This window comes from Cupressus sempervirens, chromosome 3, assembly GCF_028749045.1.
Source record: "Cupressus sempervirens isolate cs-2001-9-10 chromosome 3, ASM2874904v1, whole genome shotgun sequence".
Classification (NCBI taxonomy): Eukaryota; Viridiplantae; Streptophyta; class Pinopsida; order Cupressales; family Cupressaceae; genus Cupressus; species Cupressus sempervirens.
Window position 1 is genome coordinate 43,948,076 of NC_143120.1, and position 18,708 is coordinate 43,966,783.

Genomic DNA, 18,708 nt, shown 5'->3' on the forward strand with positions numbered 1-18,708 from the left:
GGTTACCAAGAATCTATCTAGCTTTGATGAAGCTAGTTTGGGTCTTAGAGATAATGACCTTAGGTCTTTAAGGATATCTGAAATTATCTTTGCCAATTTTTATGCAATGATCTTGTAAGATAGATTTAATAGGGTTATAGTCTCCAATTTTGGATAAGAGATTTGTCCCCATTTTTGGGTAGCAGTTTTATCCCCCATCTATTTGCTTTCTCCCCTAGGGTGCTGGTCTCATTGGCAAGCTCATACAACTCTAACAATTCACATGAGATCCAATCTTTATTAGCTTTGTAAAATTCAGCTGGAAGTCCATCCAAACCAGGATATTTTGCATTGGCCATTGGGGCAATAGCATCTTAAATTTCTTTCAGGTGAATTTTCCTTTGAAGGAGGATAGCATTCTCTTTGCTCTCTCTTTTTGGGACCGGCTTAACACATTGTTCCATAGAAGCTTGGTTATTAATGCTGGATTCAGAGGCAAAAAGTTTTTTGTAAAATTGTACAAAGGTATTCAAAATTTCTTCAGTGTTGTTTGTATATCCATTTTCTCCCTGAATACCATGAATTTCTTCTGAGCCCTGTTTTTGTCTGGTCAGGTTAAAAAAATATTTGGTTCCTCTATCAGCTTCCTTGATCCATCTAGCCTTAGCTCTGATCTTTTGATCTTGAATCTTATAATTCTGAATTCTTTTAAGCTGGGATAGTTTGGCCATTCCCTTTATCTTGAAGGTTTTTCTCAATAGAATTGAGTTCTTTCTGGTAGAAGTTCTCTTTCTGATTTCTGTCAATTGCCTCTTTAGTGCCAATCATTTCTAACATCTTTATCCAAACTCCCACCAACTAATCCTACTTGTTCCTTGGTGTATCATTAATGGAGCAGAATTTAGAGAGATTAGTGATACTTCTATTGGCCTCTAGGGAGTCCTCACCATGGAGAAGGTATCGAGTTTAAACAAGTTCTTCTTTCTAAGTCCTTGCCTGAAGATTTAGGACTTCCATTTAAACACAAGCCTGAATGGGGGAGTGATAATAAATATGACTGGATATATAGTAACAGGATTGCTTCCAGGGTAATGTACGACTGGATATATAGTACCAGGATTACTTCCGGGGTAATGTACAAGTTCAAGAATAGCAGAGTTCAAATAAATTCTGTCTAATCTGCAATAAATTCTCTTCATGCTAGATTTGTTATTGCACCATGTAAACCAGATATTGTCATATTCCTTTTTCATCCAGTCCAAAGGGTCATTGATGTTACACTTCCTCTTCAATTTATTCCAAAAATAGAACTCATTACCTTTCCATTCTTGTTTATTCCTTCTAAATTTGTCTTGACTGCTTTCAATCATATTGAAGTTGCCAATGGAGATCCACCATGCATTGGGGAGATTCTTAGTTAACCAATTCCATAATTTAGTTTTGTCTCTGTAGTCATTCGGGGCATGTATACTACCTATTCCTATTACAAGATCATTGCATTTGTAGAGAAGCAAATGGCTCTATTGGCAAGGAGAAATACCATTATTGATAATCTTATCCACCCACTGAGACCCAATTAAAATGGCCACCCCTCCTTTGCCTCTATTACGTCCTAAGAAAAAACATTTGGCTTTGTTCCATATGATTTTGAGGGTATTAAAGGCATGACATCCGGTGACCTTAATCTCTTGAAGGCAAATGATGTCTTTCTTATGCAACTTGTTACACCGATTTTGTAATGTCCCTGCTCCAATCTGATCCCAAAATGCTGATAAAGGCTCAAGAAAACACTTTGCATACAAGGGTCATATGATTGATATAGAATAAAGTTGCTTTAATGACTCTTTTCTTCAATTTGCATCAATGAGAATCTTTTGCAAGAAGACTCAAACTTGACTACACAATGACCTAACATGAATGTGCAACTTATTTTGACAATATTCAATGCATATATGGACTAAAAACTACTTGCAATATGCTGTTACAGCAAATAGTAATTATGACAAACACTTTGGATGCAACTTATGATGGCGTTAATGCACTTATAACCAAGTGGCATTAATACAAACACTTGGTATGCAGAATTATAACATTATTTATGCCAAAAAGAGAACCTATAGCCAATTGACATTTTGTCAAACAATTGGGATGCAAACTAATAAGCTGATCATGAATGATAAATACATATTCAATTACCACTATATCAGACCAACAACTTATGTCTCTTTTATTGCACATAAAATGTCAACTATAATGCTAGTATGAAATGGCCAAGACTCTTAGCTGACATTCACAAGAATAATGCTTAAATTTGTTACAAACTTTCACCTATAGCCTTACTTTCTAATATGCATCTAAATGATAAGAAAAATGCATGAAATATCCAAAGGAACCTGATTGTAGATGGCTGTAATAATTTTCATCAATGCTGCCTTTCCGCTTTGCTATTTCGGATCTGCTTTTTCAATTTGCTTTTTCGGATCTGCTTTTTCGAATTGCTTTTTCGGATTTTTTTTCTGATTGCTTTTTTGGACTGCTTTTTTCGGACTACTTTTTTTAGATTGCTTTTTCGGACTGCTTTTTGTACTCAAATATTTTTTCTCAATGTAGCACAAATAGAAGATTGAAGTATCTTCCTCTCAGCTGCAATAATTCAAGTGATATTTCACACCCTCAAAATTGCTATCAATAGGAAGTTTTCGTTTCCTATGACAAAGAAGTAATCTGCAGAAACCCTAGGCTCCACAAAGTGAAACAACAACAACATCAAATCTGCTTGCTGAGAATGAAGCCCAGGATGTGTATTTATTCTTTTTTCTCCACTTTCTCCAGAAACTTCTAGACTATTATTTTATTTATTAAGTGACATTATAAAATATTTTATAATTCAAGTCACCTTATTAAATTAATTAAATATAAAATTACCTTTTAATATTTGTTTATTTGATAACTTTATAAATAATTAACTTAATACCACTTATTTATTTAATTAAAATAATTAATTAGTCATCCTCATAAAATATTCGTTATTTTGGACGACTTAATTAATTAAATCAAATTACCTCCAAAAAGGGGACATAACAAATTTCTGACAATATATTTCTTATTTGGCATTTCCAACCCTCTAATATTCCATCTGTGAATGTTTAGCATCATATTTAACTTTGTTTGGGGGTGTAGAGTTGCTGCATAATCTATTGAAACAAGTAGGGAGTTCAGAGCTTTTAATCTTATTATGTTTCTCTGAGATCTTAGTACTATTACTTCTTTCATATGTAGTTCTCTTTTTCTTACCAACAACCTCAGTAAAGCCATCATTCTTTTCTTAATGAGTCGACTGCTCTGCCTCTGCAGGAGCTTTTAGGACCTCTTTAGTATGTTCTACTAATAAAGGTGTGGTGTCAATATTGGCCATTGATTGCATATTGGGCTGTTGATCTTTATTAATATTTTGGTAGCCTTTGCACTAATGCTAGATAGAGCTAGCTGCCAAGCATTTAGAATTGGGGCATTCTTTGAATTAAGTTTTTCTCCATCTACCTGTAGATGTAGTGGTTGACAAGTGAAGGGGTTTAGGGTTTCCAAATTCACAAAAGACCAACAGGTCTGATCTCAATCTCATCTTCAACAAGTGGGTTTGTGAGAGATACAAACTTCCCCAAATGTTTGTCGGTATTTCACCTTTATCCTCATTATTATCGGAAAGATTATCCTTCACATTGCTTAGGTTGGTTTTGACAACAAGTTTTTCATTTTTGCTAGTGGCATCCCCTTTGGAGACACCTGACCCTGACTTAGGGTTAGAGACATTGAAAACTTTGTGATTGTTTTTCAGCGAAGGATGATCCTTCCTATTATGGCCATTCACCTTGCAATGAAAACAAGCACCTAAGTCACCCCGTTTCACCAATTCCCTGCTATAAGAGTCTACTTCAATTTCTATAGAAATTCTTTCTGGAAGGACAATATTGGGGTCCAAAGAGATTAATATACGAGCATTCAAATGGGGAAGAGTTACTTTAGGGTCTTCCTCTTAAAGAACTGACCCTAACGGTTCAAGCGTAGAGGGTATAAATGGCCAAAATTCGAGATGGAATCCTTTCAATTCTACTCAGAACTAAGAGGCTCGAAAAATAAGATGGTCGACCATACTCTTAGGAGATCAAGGAAAGGCTTTAAGTAGAGTTTGCCCAACATACCAATGACCCTTTTTTAAAACTTTCTCCTGCATTTCATGATTTAAGGAAGATAACAAACAACCCTTTGTGAACCATACGACTAAAATTTACAACAATTCTCAATTTTTTCCCTACATATTGTTTAGCTTGTCATTAAGAAAATTTCTAGCAGGGAGGAATTTAATATCCATACATACAAAGAAAACTGCAATATTCTTTAATCTACTTTGCGTAGATTTAATGGCGTGAATCATGTCGTCATTTGGAGATAGGGTAAGGGTCATACTCTCCGTCGAGGGCTTACCTTCTCCGCTACTCCCAATACTTGAGTTGACTGTTGCATCTCCACATCCAAGCCCTCGTCTATGTCCATTGGCCTTGGGCTCTTTGCTGTCATTTCCTCCATGGTCCACTTGGTTTTAACTAAGTTTACCTTTGAACTTTGCTGAATCTGGAATGGACAATAACTACTCTGTAACCATTGCTATATAAGATGGTTTAATAGTATTTCCATCCTTGGCCGATTCTTATCATCTCCAATCCCATTATTCACTTTGGTGCTTCCCACCATTCCAGCATTGCTAGACGATACAACCATTCAATGCAGAGGGTGGTCTATGGTTTAACTGGGACGAACAGTAAATGACACTTACCTTGAAATAATTAGGCTCACACATACATAAAAAAAAAAGATAGATAAAGAACAAAATCAATAATAAAGTAACAAACATAGTGCACGCAATGCAATGAAAGGCCAAGACACGGATCAACATGAAAAGGCTGCCAACTGGGCACTTGGCCTGCAACCAAAGTACGGTTAAGGACACACAGGCAATTGTAAGGTACTCCACTTGTGGATCATGAGTGCTCTCCAACCCTTCATTACTTTCAGAAATGAAAACATGAATCAAGTCCCTTTGGTGAGATTGAATGATAATTAATTAGTCATTTTTCCAAATTTATAGCCAAATCCAATCAGTGAAACAAAAGTTATTCAATTTTTCCCAAAACTCCTAACCCAAAAACAGACTCAGACCTGCCTTCACTAAAATGATCCTAACATCTGCAAAACTTAATGAAATTGGATAAAACCAAATGAAAAAGAAAGCTAATTCACTAATTGTTTCAGAAATATAAGTTTCACATCTTTTCTCATTTTGTATGAGGCTGTACCAATACAAACATCAGACAAATTTATGGAAAAATGTAATAACCCTCCTCAAATCTGCCCTCAAAAATGTTGATGAAAGCTCAAGGAATTTCATCAAACAATTCACATGCAAGGGACGTATGACTGATATAGTATTTCAGCTAGCTTCAAATGACCTTTTTACAATTTGCATAAATGAAAATCTTGTGCTAGAAGACTACAATGGACTACACAAATGACCTAACATGAGTGTGCTACTAATTTTGACAATATTCAGTGCATATATGATCTAAGCATGAGAAATGAACACCTACAGCCAACTGACATTTTTACAAACAGTTAGTATGCAAACTAACTAGCTGATAAATAATAATATTAAATTGCTTAAATGACACCAGCAACTATTATCTTCTTAATCGCAATGAAAATTACAATGCTCATGAAATATGGCCAAGACTTTGGCATTTACATGGATTACAAAATGATAATGCTGGTATAATGCACACTTACAGCTGAAAGCTTATAACACCCTAAAAACAATACTAACAAAAGAACCTGGTTGTAGATGGCTGAAATAATTTCTTTCTATGCTGCCCCTTCCTTTTGCTTTGCTTTTTTCGAACTGCTTTTTCAGCCTGCTTTTTCGTACTCGCTTTTTCAGCCTGCTTTTTCGGTTCCGCTTTTTTCGGGCTTTTTTTCGTATCTGCTTTTTTCAGACTGCTACCATGTTGAATCTCAAGACCATATCTTTTAATGGCGTCAAGATTTCCAGCTTGAAGGGATTTCGTCCTTCAAACTATTGAGATATAATCTCTAGAAAATTCTCCAATTTCTTTGATATTTCCAAGCCTGAATAAATGAGAGCTATCCTCTTCCTTTTAATCCCTTCCTTGCTCCACACTTCCGTCTTGCCAATGTGGGATAATACATGACTTTTAATATTACTTCTTTTTTTCTTTTTACAAAGTCCATGTATGTACTCAAAAGGGGGACTCTTGATTTTTATAAAGTGACTTTATGAAACATTATAATATTTAATTTAAATAGTCACTTTACCGTTGTAACTTCAAACATTAAAATAATATACCAAATAAACTCGAAATCCCACATATAATAGCTCATTCGAAAGAGCCCAACAAAACGCATCTCATCTTGTCATTGAAAATTAAAGGCACTGCATCCCCTTATTGGCTTACTAAAAATAGTAAGTCTTCCTGACAACCCAACAAACGAACTCCGTTTGGCCTGTAATTAAATTTGACTAGGCCAAATAACCTCAGGATCCCTTTTGAAGTCCTGGTTAGCTCTCGGGACCATACAAGAATGGGCTAACGACAACATACCTCCAAACTGGCTAAGTGGGGGACATTACAAAAAATAACTGAAAAAAATTACAATAAACAACAAAATAAGTTTCTTTTCATTTCTATTCTTCTCCAAACCTCTCCAACTTGTCCTCTCTGTCAATCACGACTAATGCATGATATTTTAAAGCCTTTCAAAGTTCTCTAACTTATTAACTATCCCCCATGACCATTCACCTTCCCTTTTACATCCACTTTTCACATTGACAATATTTTATTACATATTGACAACGTTTGCTCTTTTCTACAAATGGCCCCCAAACTTTGTAGAACCCTTATGAAAATGGATTATAAATGACATTTTATAACATTATTACTTTTTCATGTTCTTATTTTCACAATTTGACCATATGGACGAATTCATGACCTCACTAGGCAACTTTGACAATTCTTTACAAATGGCATTATTTAGCCTTACATATTGACTCAAATGGACTCAAAATACATTTAAAAGATCATAAAAACTCATTAAATGTTTTCTATTCTCCCGGAGACTCTTGGTGTGCCTTTGTGCTAGGTGCTTCTACATCGTGCATCTTGGAGTGTGGGTGTGCATTGACTGTACGGAATGTGCATCCATAGTCCAGGATGTGCATCTTGGATGCATCTAGAGCATGTCCAAATTGGTGCTCATCTCCATCTGATTCGTAGGGGTAGGGTGCACATCTTGCAATTATGTGTGCGTGCATGTGCATAATGTCCACTACCATCTTAAATAAACAAATAGACTTGCATACATGCATATTATTATATACCTACTGTAATGAGTCCATTGAAGACAAATAATAACTATATAAATATATGCCAAGTGAATTGATTCTAATGAGATTTTAAATATAGAATAAAGTAAATAATGACATACACATAGCATAACAAGTAATTTTTCACCGGGACATCTATTCAGGAAAAATCCCAGCAGAAATAACATTCACTAATTGCAAGTACAAAAGCATCTAGACCAATCCCTACAAATTGAACAATATTGAGAAAAGCCATCTTCAGTCATGCATATGTTCCTATAATGAATTGCAATGCTAGATTATTTTTAGAGCACCAATTGAAGTGTGAAGATGCAAATGATTTCTCCCAATGACCAGATGATTAGAATGAATGCATGATATTTAGCTTATAATGGTCATTTAAGGTGTTTAGTTAGTCTTTAATAACTTTCTATTTTGTAAGTCAGTCAGTCAGTCAGTCAATATTTAGCATCTTTCTATTTTGCTCTCAATTCTTGATTGTTTCCGTTATGGACAGATTTTCTGTAATTGCTTTTATAGGGAGTATTCCTCTCTTTTGTTTAAGACAATATCAATTATCATTTCATTGTCATGATTTTGTAAAAAGAAATAGCAAATCCGAGGTAAAGAATGGACAATGCAAACTTGATGATTCTTCAAAGAATCTGAAGTCTATCACATGTCATTATTGTGGTAAACTTGTCATGTACAAAACTTTTGTAGAAGGCGATTGGTTGATTGAAAGTTGAAAGGGAGGATCTCCAACAAAATGTCCATGTTGCTGGGCATTTATAGGAGTCAGCCTTCTATGCATTTGTGGACAAAAGACCGGCAGATCAAGTCCAGTCTTCTGCATGGTAGTTAGTAGAATGACTATTAAGGGAGGCTATTAAAGTAATATTGTAATATTTATCTTATAATGGTCATTTGAGTCATTAGTTTTTAATAACTTTCTATTCTGTAGTTCAGTTAGTTGTGATATTGCTATCAGGATTAACTGTGTGATTTTGAGTCAAACTCATTGACCAATGTTTCATGAGTAGTGATTCAACATGAATCCATCTCTCATGAGAATATATGGAACACTTAGCACTCATTGGATCTAGGTGATGCTCACAAGGGTGAAGCACCGGGACTTCTCGGGAGGTCACCCATCCCAATACTACTCCAGCCTGAGCGTGCTTAACTATGGAGTTTCCTCCATGGTTAAACCCAAAGCTTGCAACCCCATTTGCAAAACTTTCACCAAGTGTTGTGCCTTATGAACCATTCATTAGAAAGCCCCTTAAGCTCATCAATTGATAAGTAGGAGATAATTTCCACAGTTCGGTTAGTGTTTAGTATCTTTCTATCCTCTCTCTTTAACTCTCAATTGTTTCCGTTATGACAAGATCTTCTATAATTTCTTATATAAGGAGTATTCCTCTCCTTTGTTTAATACAATCACCAATTATCATTTTGAAAACATAGCAACATTTCATGCAAATTTGTGTTTCATTGGCCATAGGTGAGAAGGGTAAAGGTGGGAAGGAAGTCCAAGTTGCACAATAAATAATAGTTGTTAGGAATGAATGCAAGAATGGAAATAATAAACTAGTGGATAAGGTGAATGTAAATGTTTGTCAACATGGGAAAGGGAATAAGTGGTGGGTGCGTGGAAGAGTGTAATGAAGTAGGTGGATAACATAGGGGAAGGACCTAGTTTATACAAGATTCTTTCCATTTGTATATAGGTCTATGTATTGGAGCATTCCCCTCAAGAATATGCATAAAACTAAATTCAAAATGACTCCAGTATGCAAATTTCACCATTACAGTATATATTTAAATTTATATTTAAGTTTAACTAATCATTTATTATTGTTGTGCTTATGACATAAATGAATGCATCAACTTCATAATTATTTAACACATTTGTTCATTGTTATATACCCCATCACGGCAGAGTATTGTGGTCATGGGTAGTGGGAAAATGCTAGGATGGGAGATCTTATGGTCAATTGGATGAATTCTGTTTTTCTGTGTTATTGATCCTAGACTTCAGGTTCTGTTTCATGAAGTCAACAGAAATAACTTTTCAAGTGGTTTTAAACAGAAGAGCTTTGGAACTGCTTCTGCCTCCTCTGCCTTTCCTGTCAGCGAGGTGGATGGCTTATAGGAATTAAAGGTGATTGAGCATTCTAAAAGGTGCAGGGAATATAGTAACACTGCAGATGTTACATATCAAATGTTCTTATTGAGAAGGATCCCACTGCATGCTAAGGCTATAGTTAGGTGCAGTGTACATTTTTTACAGATAGTGGGGAGAAATTCCTTAACTTGAGTGCAACAATGATATCTTTATTCACTGTATTTGTAAATCCATTCTGAAATTCTTCTTTGATGTTACCGCTTTAGAAATAGTTATTTTTGTTGGTGTTTTTTTTCTTGTTTACGAATTTTTGATTGAATGAAAATTCTTATGTAAGTATGATGGTATAATATCAATTTTTTCCTATTTCCATGTTTCAGGTGAAAAATAATGGATCTGTGCATGTAATGTTAACTTTGTGGTTCTCAATCAAATCTTTACCTTTAGGCAATACATGTAGTCTTGTACATAATTAGAACTTAAAAATATGAAGAACTATTTTTTTTTCATTATCACTATGAAAATCTAAGTCAAGGCTAAAATGGAGTGATTTCTACTCAGCCACAATCAGAAGTCACTAGTCAATCATACACAATAGTGCTGTACAACTTTGAATTTTGTATTATAGTTGTATCTCTTCATTATACAACTCATCAGTATGAATACTGGCATCATTTGCAAGGTATCTTAAGCTTCAAATTAACAAATTTGTGCAATAATGTCCAGTTAAAGGTCTTGGTGTAATACCTGGGGCAGTTGGTCGGTTCGATTCTTCAACTGGATTGAGGGTCCCCCATATTGGCTGGAATGCATTGCAGATTCAAGAATCATCAGCGATTTTAGAAGGTGTCAAAGGCCATCATGTTTATTTTGTGCACTCATATCGTGCAATGCCTGTATGCTTCCTTACTTCTAATATTTTTTAACAATGCCTGGCTGACACATATTATAAGATTGAACTTTTAGATTTCATTCCTTTTGAAGAATTTTCAAAATTAAACACTTTGTTTTTGCTACAGTCAAATGATAACCATGAATGGGTGTCTGCTACTTGCAACTATGGTGGGGGATTCATTGCTGCAGTAGAAAAAGGAAATGTGCATGCTGTACAATTTCATCCAGAAAAAAGTGGCGGTAAGAAATTTCAATTTTATTTTAAAACATATTTTGCAGGTGATACATATGTAATAATCATAACTTGTCTGTTTCTAGTTAAATAAATATTTAGTTAATTGTACTATTATAGTTTGCAAGGGAGATGTAAAACTCTTAAGGAATTTCACCACTTTTTGATAATAATGGAATATTGACAAGTAACACTATGAATTTTGAGTTGAGATATTGTGAGGAAGGTTCTATTCATTTATGCATCAGTATATTGGTGGGTTTACCCATAAAAAATGAAAGCAATCATATTTATGTCCATAAATGACCAACTAAAGGTCAATGGGACTTGAGAGTACATCAGACTGTAATAGAAAGTTCTAGGAAGAAAGAAAGAAATAAATTGTAGTAATGTACATTGATGACCATAAATAGGTCAATGCGAGTCAAGGACAAAGAAGTTTACAATAGAAAGCTTTAGGAAAATAAATATAGAAAGGTCCCACCATGGAAAAGAACAAAAGGAAAGTAATACAAAACTATAAAAAAAATGTCTTATTATTTATTTAATGTTCACTAATGTACTTTATTGTAATTATAGGTGATAAGATCATCTCTGATCTTATTTGCTGTTTCTTTTTAGACACTTGGTTATTTTGTAAATACTACAAAATTATTTATTGAGCGTCTTTGTTCATTGTTAATATCATCTAATAATTTACCAATTACTTGCGTAATATGGTATTAGAGCCTTGTTTATTTTTTCTTTTAAAAAAATTATAATTTCCTCACTGCAATTATTTGTTAATTTTTTTAAAAATAACTGTGTATTCCTTGCAGAAGTGCAAACCCGACTAGGGTTTATTGGATCATCATTCACTCTGCAAATCTCGTGTATGGTTTTTTGTCTACTCGTGGCTCGTTTTAGAGGTCCTTTTGTGCTGTGTTTTTGTAGGTAAAATGCATACCCACACGTCCGTTTTTTGGTAGTTTGTGACTACATTTTTTGTAGTTGTTTGTGGTCGTTTTTCTTCTTGCTGCCCACACGACCATCTTTCTCTGCAAAATGGCTAGCTTTTGGTCGGTTTTTGCTTGCATTTGATGATTTTTGACCTCTTTTTTGCAAAATCGTGGTGGTTCTTGGGACATTTCGATCCATTTATTTGTCTATCCACTGCAAATGACGACATCTAGGGTTTCTAAAACCCTCTGTATCTGATCTGCGTCCAAATCTGCCATTATTTATCAGATTTTTGCTTCCTTTTCTAGTCGGCTAGGGTTTTCTTTGAACCTCTTAGTTGCTTTGCTGAATGTGAAATGTGATTACAGATCCTTGGTGGGTTTTTTGAGAGCTCAACCGAGGTGGTCTCATACTTTTCTGGTTACCTCGTCTGTGTGCCTCAAATTTTATTCTGATTTTAGATTCTTTTTTGTGCTTTTTGAGATCTCTTCTGGGTCTTCGAAAATTTTGTCTGGAAATTTGTGCCTTGATTTTTGTGCTAGCAGATTTAAATTTGTAGTTGTCTCAGTGCATTGAAATTTATGCCTAGAATTTTGTGCAATCAATCTGTTCATTGTCCCTTATTTTTCATGTCTCGAAAAATGTGAAGATGGCTTCTTTGACCAACATCATGTTGTAAGGCAATCAACATTTCAATGGCAGAATCTACAACACTAGGAAACAACGAATGATGACTATTTTTGAATATCGCTACCTTGATAAGATCATCCTGGGCACCCTTCAACATCCAACTACAATGGATCTCGATCAAGAAAAGTTTGATGAGCTCAATCTCAAAGCTGTTATGCTCATTAAATTTTCTATTATAGATGATCGACTTCCACAAGTTTCCTTTGGAAAATCAACTCCTGGGATTTGAGAACTTCTAAAAGCCTTGCATGAAACCTTTGATAAAAGTCGTGCATTCTTTTTAAAGAATCAACTTTTCTCCATCATGATGGATGAGAGAACACCCTTATAGGAGCATCTGACGAAGATTAGTTGGAGTCGATTGGTCGGAAGATGGAGGAAGAAGGCATTGTGGTTATTACCTTGAAGAGCCTTTCGAGGTCTTATGAGCATTTTGTTGAAACTCTGAACATTACTTCCACAAATGTTGGTCTGAAGTTTCCAGACCTATGTTCCAAGCTTCTATAGAAGGACTGTTGGAAACAATAGTTTGGCACTGGTTCTTCCTCATCTTCTACATAGCAAGATTTGCAGCACACTCTCAGCTGAAAAACGAAGGGAAAGGTCAGTCTTCACAGTCGAAAGGCTCAGGTCAACCTCAGAACAGTTCTAAGAAAAGAACATACAGTGTAATTACTATCATAAATACGGTCGCATGAAGAGGGATTGCCGTTAGTGATTGGCTTCTGAATAGAAGAAGCAGGGAGGGTCTCAGTAGAAAGCGCATGTATCTGAGCACACCGAGGAGAAGGAATATGCCCTTTTTGAAGAGTACATGATTATACTGAGAGGGGTGGGGATGAATCAGTATAATAATGAATTTGCCAATTTAAAACTTTTATCCAAACAATTAACTTCAAATGCTGAACTGAAGAATTATGCACATGAACACAATAACACAAGATTTACGTGGAAAGCCAATGTTGGAGAAAACCACGACAGATAAATGTTTTTATATAAACTTATTCTTTTACAATGATTTTGTAGGCTACTAGAGGCTCCAACCCCTAGTTTGTGAGCAGCGACTCACTAGAAGCTTCAACTCCCACACTTTGCAGGCTCCCACGTACAGGAAGCTCCAACTCCCACACTTTGCAGGCTCCCACCTACAGGAAGCTCCAACTCCCACACTTTGGAGGCTCTGACCTACAGGAAGCTCCAACTCCCGTTTCTGTCTTTGTGAGCACCAACCAACTGCACAAAAACTGATTCTCCACTTTTGATTATGTTGCTTAGCCAACTGATGATGGATATCTTTAGCACAACTCTTCTTCTATCTGATCTCTATATTTCTTCCTTCAGTAAATATTTATCTTCTCAAGTCAGTATTTATATTATAAATATATCTTATTTTCTTTGTTCACACCTCTTACACTTTATAATTCTGAACCATATATGTATATAGATATCTTTAAAAATTTATTTTCATGATAACTTCATTCACACTTTTTCACAAAATATATACATATATCAGATTTAGGAAATCTGAATATATATCCTTTTATGCTCTGATAAATTCTTCAAGAGACTTACTTCATACTCTAGTTGGCACTTCTTTATTTCATTGCTGACTTCTTATCTCTCTCTTTACTGATACTTCCTTTTAGTATTTCATTTCTATTCACACTCACTATTCTTGTTTCACCACACACTTATTCCATCTGTACTTCTCTCTTGTTTAGAATGATTTTGATTTCCATTATATATACTTCTATTCTAAAGAACGTGCCTTTTAGAATAAAAGTCGTATCTTATATTTCTTAAACAGAAATTCTTCTTCTAATTAATCACACTAGTTTATCCATTACCATTTGTGCCTTGTCAATTACTTCCTTCATCCCAATTATATTTTTTGCTTGCTTAGTTGTCATCTCCTTTTTTAAATATTTAAATAATACTGTGATACCCTGCTGGTGATCTTATTTAATTCTCTCTACTCATTGCGGCACATGCATTGTTGTCTTATGGCTGTGTAATCGAATGATCTCCTTAATGGCAATTTTCTGATGTGTTCTTATGATATCGCTTCTTCTTTTATAGCCGCCAATATTCCAAATGCTCTACTCCTCTCATGATGCGATTCTCTTTTTTCGTTTATTATTTGATGGCTTGGAATAACTTTGGTTAGATACTTGCCATTCTACAATGTTCAAGCTATGTAGCATATATCGCTGATGGTCGTGTCTTTCTATTTCATCGTTTATTGACTATATCTTGTAGAGTAATTGTTATTGCTGTCTTGACCATACACCGTTTAATCATAATGGCCTTCGTAAGTCTTGGATATTTGATTACATATATATTTTGTTTGCTTAAGACAATATCTTTGCTCCTGTGGTTCATCTATGAAGATATATCTCTGTTTGTGCTGATGTGGAGATATAAACTTTGGAGTATATATGATCAATTTTTATTCAAACCTTGACTATAAATGTCTGACGTAGATTGACCTTTGTAAAGGTTGTTTCCACAATACCCAACTTCATTTTTTTAACGTGAATGTCTTCTTCAATAAATATCGTGTCTTCTAAAGAAATCTGTATATGTCTTGCATATTGCTGTTTGAACTTGTGTCATTACTTGCTTTACTGTAACGTCTCTTTTTCTGCTTGCTGTTGATATTCCCAATTCACTTATTGGTCCATCGAGGGCCTGTAGAAGTTTAATAACTTCAGTTGGCTCTAACTCAACACACACCTAATTCTCATTATGATGTTTTATCCCAGACTAAAAATATATCCGGCTGCTCTTAATTCCCATTTTGATGACAAACTTTTGTAACAATGGAAAATATTCAAATGTTCAAAACTAAACAATGCCAGCATAGACAATATATTCCAACTTGCTCAATTATAAGCTTGACATGATTTCAGAAATAATGCTAAACAGTTACATGATCAATTCATTTTTATTCTTAGCCTAGTGCAAATTGCATTTATTGTATAATTTGAACAAAATGTAACTTTGAACCTGGATATAATTCATGTGTCCTATGTACTGCCAGTATGGGAGTGTAGAACTCCAGGATAGGAAAAAACGCAGGGCTTGGATGAATCACAGCTACCTTCCAAAGCACGTGGTAGCTCTAAACTCAAACATCAGCCTAGGGAATTCACCACGCAGGCTGGACAACAATTTTGCTGCTTCCACGTGACCCTCTAATTGACCACGATCCACTGAAAATACTGTCACCACTGCAGTAAAATATTCGCTGCTTGTCTGGACAAATTCGCAGCCCCTACTTACCAATGCTAGGTCTTGGGAATCAAACGCAAGCCCTACAATGAAATGCAGACTCCCAGAAAGGTTAATGACGGGCCTGGGATATAAATGTGCAACCCATTTTGTATGACGCCAGCTCTATATGCAGCCATGTCTGCAATGTGTAAGGGAGGGGATTTCTTCCTAAATTGAATGTTGAATTGACAACTCAAGCAGATTCAATTCATAACAAAATCTCCAATTTAATTCAGGTAATTTCAGTTCTCAAGTAACTAATGAATCAACAACAATTCCTTAGACACAGTAAACACAGTAGGAGGAATGGCCAATTGTTTACTTCAGCACAATTGCCAATGCAAATTTAGAGCAATTCTCAGAATAATTTCCAGAACCTTTATACCTCAGCTAGGGCAATAATTTCAGAACCTCAGAAAGCCACAAAGGCACAAAAAACAAATAAATATCCAAGCGTGCTTTTCCCAATGAAATGAGCTCCTATTTATAATCTTTGTTGGCCAAATTTTCTTAAAGAACTCCACTTCAGAAATTGTGGAAGTTTCCCAAAAGAACTCAAAAGAATTCAACACTTGAAACTTTCCAACACACTTTTTAGAAATATCTCTTAATGTTATTATTATAATAACATAAATATTATTATAATAATGCAACTTTAATAATTGTTTACTGTACAGGTTAAATAGATACTTATCGCATTAATAGATTAGAATATAACACATAATAAATACTTTATTTATATAAGCAAATATGCAATTCCAATTACAATGGTGATCCATAAATCCATTCAGATGATGTACATATACTTCTCGAAGAGGTGACTCAACTGTCATGCGACCTTTTGGATACCAATTCTACCTGTCGGCTTACAATATGGTTTTTACCAACAACATCATCCCCCCCAAGAAGTAAAGTCGTCTCCGGACGACAAAATAGAGACAACTTATACATCGAAACTCAAAATATGACTCAAACAACTTAGTCCACTTATTTCATCAAGATTCACTAACAAAGAAGAGGGATGTGTCCTTGGTGTGGTAGACGTCCTCTGTGTTCTAAGCTCGTTAAGTTCTTGTAGCTCATGCACTTTCTTGGTCTATATCTCTAAATTTGCTTCAGCTTGCATCTAAATCTCCAAGGCTGATTGCATCATCTTGGCGATCTCTCCAAGCTTTGCCTCCTTTTCTGTTGACTCCTACTGTAGCTAACTCTTCTCCCACCTAGCCTTGTCCAATTGAGCCATAAATGCTATCCTCTTGGATTCCCAAGCTACTCTTTCTGACTCCCAAGCTTCCCTCTTTGTAGTTAGATCCGCCTTTACTACTGCTAACTTGGTAGTTGACTTGACCCGAAGGCATAATAAGCATCACGATAGATTTGGACTACCTCACGAGTTAGAGTCTCTACGCTGCTCTCCACAACCGACTCTCTGGTAGTGGGCCAATCCTGGTGCATCTCCGAAGTCTCTACTCTTGGCCACCTGCGCTCCTCAAAAGAGACTGAAAAGACAAGTGAGCACCCTACACTCATGAAGGATATGATGTGCTCTAGCTCTTGCACTACTGAATCCAAAGCATGTTTCTGCGTAGAGACCACTTGGCGAGCCCGAGTCACCACGTTGGCCAGAAATGTCTCAACATCCTCTCCCAAGGATGTCTTCGGCCCTATTGTAGGCTATTGGGTACCCATAGCCGTCTTCACTACCTTAACCATCTGCTCCGCAGTGCTATTCGTTGAGGTATGTGGTATCTCATCAATTTGCATAAGACGACTCTCCTTGTGTTTGTGTACCAGTAGAGTCTCCTTTCGGGGCTACTTCTCTCACAGGTGAAAGAATGCATGATGGTCGTGGTGCTGTTATGCAGTTAAACCTTGTACTCAAGTATGTGCTCAACTTCTGGGATTTGCTTGCTTTGCTCGGCTCCTCTGCTTCTGGTGTTGCTAACAACACTGCATCTACTGTAACCACTGCGTCCAAGCCCACTACATTTAAGTGAACACTGGGTATCTTCAAACCCTCACCTGTTTCTGCCTGTATTGGTATCTCCATCACTCCCTCTTCACTCTCCTCATCATTGGGGATAAATATCTTAGCCCCTACCTTTGGTACGACTGTAGCTGGCAAAGCCTCTCGAACAAATCCTTCTAGTAACTCCATTGCTTCCTTTGGTACGACTTTCGTCGATGACGGATGTGACTTTGTCCTAACTATGACTACGGCCTCCGGAATGGTCGGGGCTTTGTAACTGGCTAAACTGCTATGGTAATCGAGGTCATCACCACTGGCTGCTTGAACTGACCAAACCCTGAAATATGTGCACTATGCATTCCCATTGGAACCAAGTGCGTCGTCGCTAAAAGTGTAGGTCACAGAAATAGTAGTGGTTTTGCTGTGATCACTTCCACCTCCTCGTCACCTTCCTCCTCTCCGTTGGTCCCAATCTCGTCGGAAACAGTCTCCTGCCGGCCACTATCAGTATCTCCTACATCCTGTCTTGGTCGCTTCTGCCCGACCGTGGTCTTGCTGCCAAGTGTGTCCAAGTGTCTCCATTGCATGATAGGGGGCTCGCTTGGCGTGAGTGGCCTAGGCTTGGCCTCCAACCTGTCATGGGGAATCATTTGTGTTGTTGGCTCTAAGAATAACCCAACTGCGTAGTGCAGCATGTAGAATGTCTTATGCTGCAGTATCATGAATTTATACATTCTCTCTGCCAATAGTGCAATCCAATCATACACTCTCCCATGCAGGATCCCGTTCATCATCATGACTTGCGGAAATGAGATGTTGGATGTGCGGCTTGATCTTGTGAGCCGACTCTTTACTAAGTCCGTTTGACAATGCCAGTGCCCGTCCTAAATATTGGACTTCTTCAGTCCTCTCCCCTTCAAACTGTTCATGAGCGCTTCTTTCTGTGTTTGTGACAGATCCCCGCATACCAACTGTATCAGTTGCACCTTCATCTCTTGACTTAATTTTTTCGACTTGTTGTCAATTTTCTTCCCACCTGTGTGTGACCAGGTATTCCAAATACTTGTGTGAAATCTGGTGCTCTAAATGAAATTACAAGGTTGCACCCAAGATAGGTGAACGGACTGGTTTAAGAGAACCTATCGTAAGTCTCTATCATTGTGCAT

The 18,708-nt window shown here is 36.3% G+C and overlaps 1 protein-coding gene across 2 annotated transcripts in view; it reads left to right on the top strand.

The window, feature by feature from the left end:
- AT-HF (HIS HF) overlaps positions 1-18,708 on the top strand; it is a 181,886-nt gene that overhangs the window by 49,721 nt on the left and 113,457 nt on the right. For both annotated transcript variants that reach the window (XM_089818261.1, XM_089818262.1), the window contains 2 exons: positions 10,269-10,438; positions 10,562-10,676. In XM_089818261.1, the coding sequence (XP_089674387.1) occupies positions 10,269-10,438; positions 10,562-10,676 (285 nt within the window). The remainder of the gene's footprint in view (positions 1-10,268; positions 10,439-10,561; positions 10,677-18,708) is intronic.